At 38.2% G+C, this 9183-nt stretch overlaps 1 protein-coding gene across 1 annotated transcript in view; it reads right to left on the bottom strand.

Annotated features, from left to right (window-relative positions):
• Positions 1 to 6816, bottom strand: part of LOC139133790 (uncharacterized) — a 24551-nt gene extending 17735 nt beyond the window's left edge. The window contains exons 1-6 of the mRNA XM_070700555.1: positions 6217 to 6816; positions 2745 to 2874; positions 2131 to 2237; positions 1530 to 1938; positions 1117 to 1261; positions 652 to 710 (exon numbers count right to left, since the gene is read on the bottom strand). Of these exons, the coding sequence (XP_070556656.1) occupies positions 652 to 710; positions 1117 to 1261; positions 1530 to 1938; positions 2131 to 2237; positions 2745 to 2874; positions 6217 to 6264 (898 nt within the window). The 5' untranslated portion in view covers positions 6265 to 6816. The remainder of the gene's footprint in view (positions 1 to 651; positions 711 to 1116; positions 1262 to 1529; positions 1939 to 2130; positions 2238 to 2744; positions 2875 to 6216) is intronic.
• Between the last annotated feature and the right edge of the window lie 2367 nt (positions 6817 to 9183).

The raw sequence follows: 9183 nt of genomic DNA on the forward strand, positions 1-9183 counted from the left end.
TTTGAAAATTGAATTCCAGTCGGAATTAGAATTCATTTATCAACAATTATTATAACAATTGCTGTCACATCTACACAGGCCATAATGACTAGTTGAACACTGGAAATTTGAACATGTCACAGGAGGGTGAAAATGAAAATGCAGTTGAAAGGAGAACAAAAATACTGTAAAATACAGCTGTAAAAGTTACTGTAACAGCTATATACAATTCTCTCTTTAATAAATGCATCAAGGAATCACTTAAATTTTTCCCCTTGATATTTTGTTGAGGACTGTCAATTCTATGATGGGTCAAAAAGCCAAATTATATGTCACAGAAACTTTAACTAACAGGGAAGCATTATCTTCCGCTATGTGTCATGCGCACAGTGCAACCATTAATGAATCTGTGTTCTTTTGCTCCTGTGTCTAAAAGTCCACTATTAAAGACATAACAAACACACAATGTCATGACCTAGTGATGGAATGCTTCAGATGGAGATAACTTAATCCACTTGCTTTCAATTCTGATATATATTTTTTTCAGGGTCAAGACCCAAGCTAAACAAAAGTGTTATACTCTAGTATGGGCACAACAGTTTTATTTATGAAATTAAAAGGAGTTGTACAAAAGAACTAACAAAATGCGTTAAGATGTACATTAATACCTACCAATACAGTATGCTATATCCATATGGAAACTATTTTTCTGCATAGACAGGTGATCTTGCCTAACATTGAATTGATAAAAATATTTCAATCTTATGAAGATTATCATAAAAAATGATATTATACCAGTGCGATTTAAATTGTACTACATTACTGCAAAAAGTGTCAAAATTCAAATTAGGGTAATGCTACGCAAACAAGCAAGTGACTGGATACTGTACATAAAAGACTGAACTGTCATATATGACTTAAATTAAAGAGACATGAAACATAGGGCGAGAGACAATATCAAGGAATAAGGACTGTTGCACATCAAAATAGATTTCATAACATCATTCTTTAAATATTGTCTTTTAATTGCCCCTTATTGAGCTGCTGATGTTAGACCCTTCAAACTAGAAGCCATGTTCAACATCACTATAGCTTTAAAACTGTATTAAGGTCAGAATGACTTTTACATATACTTACCATAGCTGTTGAGCATTATTATGTCCAACTATGCTGCATGGTCCATGTTTCTTTATTGTCTTCTTACAACACGAATGGTGCATACGATAACTGCATTTGTCTGAAGTCGGTTTTGAACAGCTACTATCAGCACATTCACATTTTCCTATCAAAAAGGAGGTCTAGACTTAATTTAATTTTCAAAACAATGCTCACTGGTACGTATACAGACAGTGCACAATGGGAGTGAATGAGAAACCAAAATAATTTATATGTTTTAACTTACACACAATTGAACAAAAACCAACATCAAGGAAACTGCAGTGATTCCATGTGATTGAAGAATTGCAACAGTCAAGTGAGAAAGTATATTCATAGTGATCTAGTGTACAGGAGGTATTCCATTCAATGAGAATTAAGTGTCAATAACACACCTTTGATACCGTGATTTTCCTTAGCTAGTTCTTGCCTTCTTTTCTCTTCTGATCTGGTTGTTGATGTTATATCATCAACCTTTCTCCATTCTGTTATTTCCCTCTGATTGATTGGTGACAAATACTGTACTTTATATAGGAATTTGTCCAAGTGTCTTTCAACAATGGTTGCTACAACAGTCCTTGGAGTTGATCTCCCTCCTCTTATGAGTCTTGTGTCTTGTCCTTTGAACTTAACTAGAACACTATCCCCGATGTCATATTGGGATGGAGGTTTCATCGCAAGTTTTCTTTGTGCTGCTTTGACTGCCGCATTGTCAGAAGACGTCTTTACTTCAGCTTGAAGCACTGCCAATACATCCAACCACTGATCAACATCCTCCTTGGATAATTCTACAGTGGCTATTTTCTGTAGTGTAAATAACACAGCAATATATTTTAGTCCCTACTCTATAGAAATACCATGGTAGACCATCTGTACATGGTACATCAGTCACTTCTGTAAACAAAACAATTTTCTTGGTCTGTTTCGTTACACAATTTTAGCATTTGTTCTAAATCTGTGATTGGCAAGTGAGTTACAAGAATTCATTTCACATACTGTCTCTTCTGGATCATAGTTATCCTCTGGTTCTCGTCCGACTTGCAACACTCTTGTCCGATGATTGGATTTGAAGCCGAAAAATGCTTCATAAGGACTCCTGTCACCTATTAGCGAAAACAAGTGAAATCATATTATATAGTGTAGAAGAAAATAACTTGACACAAAGTTACAATTTAAAGCTCCATAAAGAACTGTAACTGTTGACTTTCTCTTTAGTATATTTCGTTCTGTACATATGCATGTGCAGTTTTTTGTGTGAATCTCAGAAGCATGATGAAATACCCAGTCTACAGCTAGCCTTGTGTACTAACACAGCCTCTCATTGTTCTCATTGAAAATTTAATTGTCCCTACTGGAATGCATTCCTCAACATCAGCACACACTTAAGGCCTTGTGGACAAACAAATTGGGGTTTACGGTTGAAATGTAATGTGATTGAATGTAAGGAATAACAATCAAAACTATGCAAAGAAAATTAAAGAGATACATGTTCAGTGTTTTTTTCAAAGTCTCCAAAACACTTTACATTTAAAACACACGTTAAAAAGTGCATGAATTATCCCTTTTGGATGGATTATATGGTGATTTATAATCAATGACAAAGAATTTACCAAGTGAACGATGAGGACTTTCATTGTAGATTCTGGCATATATAGGCAGATTGGATGCCCACGTTCCACATTCAGCATTTAGCAAATCATACCGTATTTTGTCTTTGACAGTACGGTGTGATCTTTCATCCTAAAATATAAAGGAATTTAGTTTTAGTTTAAATCATTAAAACCAAACGTGCATAAACTGCATTCTCTATTTTTTTTTCTAAAACGGTTCCATCTTTCTATATAAGTTACAGTATACACAAATAATAACTATAAATGCACTATACCTCAGCACATTTCAGCTGACAAATATCAATTTGTTACGAGTAGAGAAGACACTACCTACTATACAGGGTTCGACACTCATGTATTAAACAGACTATTCCGCGTGACCAGTAAAATGTTGATGTGGTGGTCAGAAAATACACACTGGATTGTGCTACAGTCCACGGTAGTTGATGTTTCGTTTGTTTGCGGCCCACTAAAACATCCTGCAGGCTTGTTGGTCCTGTTGGTCTTCAATCAAAGTTTACAGGCCAGTTGTTACCGCGATACAGCGACGTTATAACTAGTTTACATTTCATAAAACAAATTAAGCGAACTTTAACACAGCAAAGTAGAGATGCACGATCCGTCGTGCGTACTGTCTGAGGCGGATGTTTCGATATGTACCATTTTACGACAGTCATGCAGAACTCACTGTTATCATGCGCCATGGGCCAGAATGTCTCAAAAATGTTACGTCTTTGAAGGTTTTACGGTACCATGATGATCGTTTCGCAGTCTCTTTTTAAGCGGTATCGAGTGTCCGTCCAACTTTTGAGAGCCATTTTAAATTTAATTATCTATATTTATTTGTGACATGATGTCAGGATGATCGATGAGTGACTAGCACATGTACTATAGACAGCGACTCTCCACAAATGAATGAAACAAATTATACAAATGAAGAAGACGGGACAGGAATCAGACTTTCAAAGGGCCTGCAATCGCCCAGGCTAAACTATTCCATCCGAAATTATGCGTTATCAGGTGCAGCCGACGAACAATGCACTTTTAAAAGGGTCCTTACTATGATAAGATATATTGTACATGACAAGTAATGTGAACTGACTAATTTTAAGTCAAGAGGGTAATTAATTAGCTGTTCATAATTTGCCTATCCACTAAAAATATTTCGACCTACCCTCCCGCACTCAAACTTCATTTTTACCCACTCCCCACTTATTTTTGCCTGTTTTCCCTCCCCACTGTGAAGTTTTGAAGCTCTCCTGCCCTGTGGCGAAAAAAACTTGCCGATTTCCCCTGCCCTTGAAAAAATTCCTCTCATTTTGACATTCCATTTCCCCTGCAGACATAAAAAGTTATAAGTACTTGCCCTGTGTCCCCATCCCCGGAAACACCATGGCTCAACTTCCCCCGTCCCCGTTTTAAAAGTAGCTTCCCCTCTCCTCGTTTTTCGTCAAGCCCTGTCCCCAGGACAATCAACCGATATCTGCCCTGCCCTACAAAAACAACTAATATTTGCTCCCCTGTCACTTAAAAACATGTCCCCTGCCCGAGCAAAAATAAAATTTCCCCTGCCCTCAAAACTTGCTCCTGGAACAGCTTTTACGATGAATAGCTCCGTTGGCTGCACCTGCGTTATGGTGATGGATGTCCGTCGGCATTTACTCCATACATTAACATTACAAACTGCGTTACGACGCGTATTTTTCCTATTATGAGTGAGTTTATTTTTGTTGTAAAAATGTATCACATTGTTGCACCAAAATCGATCCATTCAGTAGCAATAATCTGCGTGCGAGACGTAATTATAACATAAATGGACTGCACGTGGAACGCTGCAACGTGCTATGCGCGTTGATCGGAGGGTATGTAGAGTAAATGTTACTTCGCACTGTCATTTGCGCGAGCGGTAGGTGAGCGGAGCGATTGCTCGCCAAGCCTTTTTTTTTACTGTAAACAACGCCGAAAAATCACAAATCATTAGTGGTTTTTCGGCATTGTTTATAACAACAAATAAGTAACCCATCGGACTACCGACGAAAGCATTTTACTGGTCCTTCGAATAAATTACAGGACTAAGGATGGTGGGCCAGCGTGAATGTCGAACCGTTATGTTTGGTAAGTATCAATACAGGAATACATATTTTAATTTAACTGCTAAAGCATATCACAGTTCAATCAACGTCAGTATACTAACATTCAAAATGTTTATCAAATCTACCTCATAAGATTTTATAATCTACACAAGTAAATCTATTTAAAAGCTAAAATACATAAAACATCGTAGTTTAATAACAACAAATAACAACACATATAAATGACCCATATTGTGACCATTTTTCGAAAAAACAGAAAATCTGAAGTGCAATCAAAGTCAATGGGACCAACATACAGCAGTTATACATTCAATGAGAATAATGTACAGCACACTACATGTAGTATTATATCACTACGGCCCAAAGGCGCCCCATTTTGTACGGTAATAGCGTCCCGACGTTATCAGGTGTTCCATCCCTCCACCGGAGAACAGGTTCTACCAAATGAGATTATAAATGGCATATGCAACCAAGTTCTATGAGTCTAGTTTTAAGCATATGCCAGTCATCAGGACTACTGTATTGTAGAAACAACTCATAACTCATGGAATAAATTTGTGAGTACAGCAGTCATACTCAGTGGAATATCTAGTACATCGTAAATTGAGACTAGTGTACAGAATCACCATCTCATTCAATGTAACTATTGTACAGCACATATACTAGCATGCAACGTGATAATGTGACTATATGTGTTATGCATATATCTATCTCATTTTCCTACCTTCCCTTGACTTTGTGGGTGGTGCGCACGCCCATGAATTAGTCGTGTACCCAAACTAGAACATAGTAACCTCACGACGCCTTTGAATTCAGAGCCTTGGTCCGACTGTAGAATTATGGGTGGCCCAAACTCTACATATATTTTATTAATTTCTTTTGCTACTGTGACTGATGACTATCGGTACTGCCCGAAGCCAGAGGAAGCGACTGAAAACATCAATGATGCTAACGATGTATTTTAGCTCTCTGTTGTCGATTTCACATGGATTGTTCGAAAAATCAATAAGATCAATCTGATGATGATACATTGGTCTATCGGCTTTGACAGTTATCATCGGGGCCCTGTTCTCAAATGTCGGTTTCAGTTGGCATGATTCTAAGTTTTCGTTTAAAATTGTGCGTATACCATGCTCCCCTATGCCACTGAAGTAATCACTCATAAGTTTTGAAATTTTTCTAGACCCTGCCCCTTTACTCTCTTTACTGTAACTTAAGACATAATGAGGGAGTTCTTCTGTGTAAAGGAGGATTGTGTCGTCATAGACGACTCTCTCACTTTTCTTTCCCAAAACAGGGTCATAAACTAATTTCAATGCTAATTTGTACCTTGAGATTCTTTGATATGCAGTGTTTTCAATTTTACTCCTCTGACTTACGGGTATCGGTGTGGAACGTTTTAATAATCTTACAATGACAGCATACATGTCTTGTCCCAACTGTGGGGGTCTTTTACGAGTGCCAGTCTAAAATAAAAATGAAAAATATAAGAAAAGAATAATATACAAAAAATAAAACAAAAACATTAACAACATTATATATGTTCAATACTGTGGTAAAAGGGGTGGCACATGTTGTCTGGTACTTTTTCGTCAGTAACCTACAGACAAATTTTCATCTAGAACCGCTACCTCCGAGCTTATAGGTTCAATATTCTGTACAATTGATCCCATGTTCAGAAAGAAATTAGTCGAAAGTGTGATCAGGAATAAACGTACTTTTGTCAACATCAACTTTGGACTGATTCCATTTTTATTTAATTTATAGTTGAAATATCCCAGTACTGAAGTAAGAACACAAGGGAAAATTGTTGTAGTTTGCGTTGTTATTCATGTTTACATTAGTTGTTGTTACCATAATAAAATTCAACGAACATAATTTTTGTGTTTTTGTTTCAAACGTCATGAAGATGTCATAAGGGACCGTTCAGATTTTACGGCGGGGGGCCTGTCAAATTCCAGGGGGGTCATCATAATTTTAGAAATCCGCAAAGAAGGGGGGTCATCGCTTTTTCACTGGTAGGAAAGGGGGGGGGTCACCACATTTTCAAAAACATAATACCTATAATAAAGTTCACTTTATGCCATGGCCATGATCGACCCTCTTTACGGGCGGGACACCTTTGGCGGCCCACTACAATAAATAGGTTTACTTCATGCAATGGCCATGATCGATCGACGTATGGCCCATGACCCTCTTTACCGGCAGGCCCGGACTTTGCCAACCCACTACTATAAGCAGCAGGCTGCCTTCGGCGGCCAACTCATATTACAGTAGTATCTGGTTAAGTGCCTATCTCATCTTTAAAAGATCATTTACATGCTCGCGACCCTGAATGGTAGCACTGAGACAAAAAGGGGAATTTGCATAAGTGTGATTGACATAAGTTGTCTATGGAAATTAAGTTAAAAATTGCTTTTCAGTTGTCCTAATTAACAGACTTTGCATGTATGTGGCTTAGAAGTTTGTGCACTGGCATCTCTGCTACACGAATAAAGTGCGCCGCGTACCGGAGTTCAAATCCACTTGAAACTGTGCTGGTAAATTTGACATATTGGTTTTGGTTATTTTTCAGCCGGGGGTGGGGGGGGGGGTCATCAATTTTTTTCTTCTGACAAAGGGGGGGGTGTCATTCTTTTCACAAAAAATGCAGGGGGGTCTATATTTTTTTGAAAACCTGCGACAAGATTTTGCCGGCCCTCCAGGCCGTAAAAACTGAACGGTCCCTAAACACTTACAGGACACTTTCATTAATTAATTCAACTCTGGGAACCTGCAATATGCACACCTTATAACGTTGATTTCGATTCCAGGTTTGTTACTAAATATTAGCATAGCTGCACACGCGCGACTTTCGGACATCTGCCTAAGATTCGGTCAAACTTTGTTGTTGCATGCGCGGCTGTTGTTGCAGCTTGTGGTCTAAGGCATAAAATACCACGTACTAGCGTGACTTTTAGTAGTCATTGTAACGCTAGCAGGTTTTATTTTCGTCGTTTATGCGGAAAATGCAGACAAATATTTATTTATGCATATTAATGAAAGAGAAGTGACGTCATTTGCGATCAGTGCTATGAGATTTTAATTAACGTCGGTGATGTTGACAGACGGAAAGACAATGGCAAAGCCGAAAACCAACCAACAAGAAAAGCTCTGTGTCGATGTCATGTTTTAGCTGAGTTAGGCCTAAAGAGTTGTAATTTTCGTCACTGATGTAAACAATTTAGGCCTATTTCACCTAATTGTGTAGATTTATGTAAAAAAGGAAACATGGAACACAAGATCATTCTTAAAGTTGGCCTAGTGAGGAACTGTAAAAATCTGTTACAGCCCTAAAAGTGTACTTAGGTGCCTTCATGGTCTTTTCATTCATATTAGCTTGCTATCTTTTTTACGTCAGGCAATCTGTGGCTGTTTGTTATTATTGAAGTCCACCTGGAATACCCCCCCCCGAAATCAACCCCCCAAGATATCAAATGGTCCACCCCTTACTCAGAGAAAAACACCTGCTGGAAACAGGCATTGACTTACCTTACATTCCTGTGGGTCACCAGCAAGAATTAAAGCTGTCGCGAGGAAGGTGATACAAAACAAAACAAGGAGTACCTTGTTCGCCATTATGGTGATTTTAATATTCGCGCCACAGCAGACGAATTTAGTCATGTGACCTCGGGCGCTCTCCTCTACCCCTTAAGACGGCCATTATGTGTTAATCGTGGGATACATAGTGATTAATACTGAGGGAATTAGTGATTTCACGCAATCGATGCAATTTACTGTATTTTTAACTATTATGTGGTCATTTTGTGATGTTTGTAATTTTGGACTGCTTTAATTGAGATTTCATTCGTGTGTATTGACAGGCGTTGTATCGTGTGAGGGATTACTTTCCTCAAATGAGTAGGGTTACAAGCAGTAATTAGTTACTTTTGTCAGATAAGCACGTTTTGTCAGATAAGCGCCGTACAAACGCCTGTTTTATTTCTGGCGGAGGGATACGTTTCTGTCTACATCTCAAGATGTGGGCAACGGAAAACGACGTGAAACCACGAGATTTGATTTTCCATTGCGTAGTAGATACGTCACAGTTATTTGCGCGCCAAGCTGGGGTCAAGGGTTAATAAAATTATGCATGCGACCGGGGGTCATGTTAGTTTTCAGTAAAAGTGAATAACAATCGTATTTTACACCATATTTTGTTTCCCAGCATCTCTCAACCGCACAGTGGATCGACGTTTCGCAAAAACGTTATAATAATTCCTTACAGAATTTGTTTTGTTTACATCTATATGCAAATTACACAAAATGTTTGCCTACAACCGCCTTTCCCCTACCATACATTCAGC

Source organism: Ptychodera flava, chromosome 5 (genome assembly GCF_041260155.1).
Source record: "Ptychodera flava strain L36383 chromosome 5, AS_Pfla_20210202, whole genome shotgun sequence".
In the NCBI taxonomy this organism is placed as follows: Eukaryota; Metazoa; Hemichordata; class Enteropneusta; family Ptychoderidae; genus Ptychodera; species Ptychodera flava.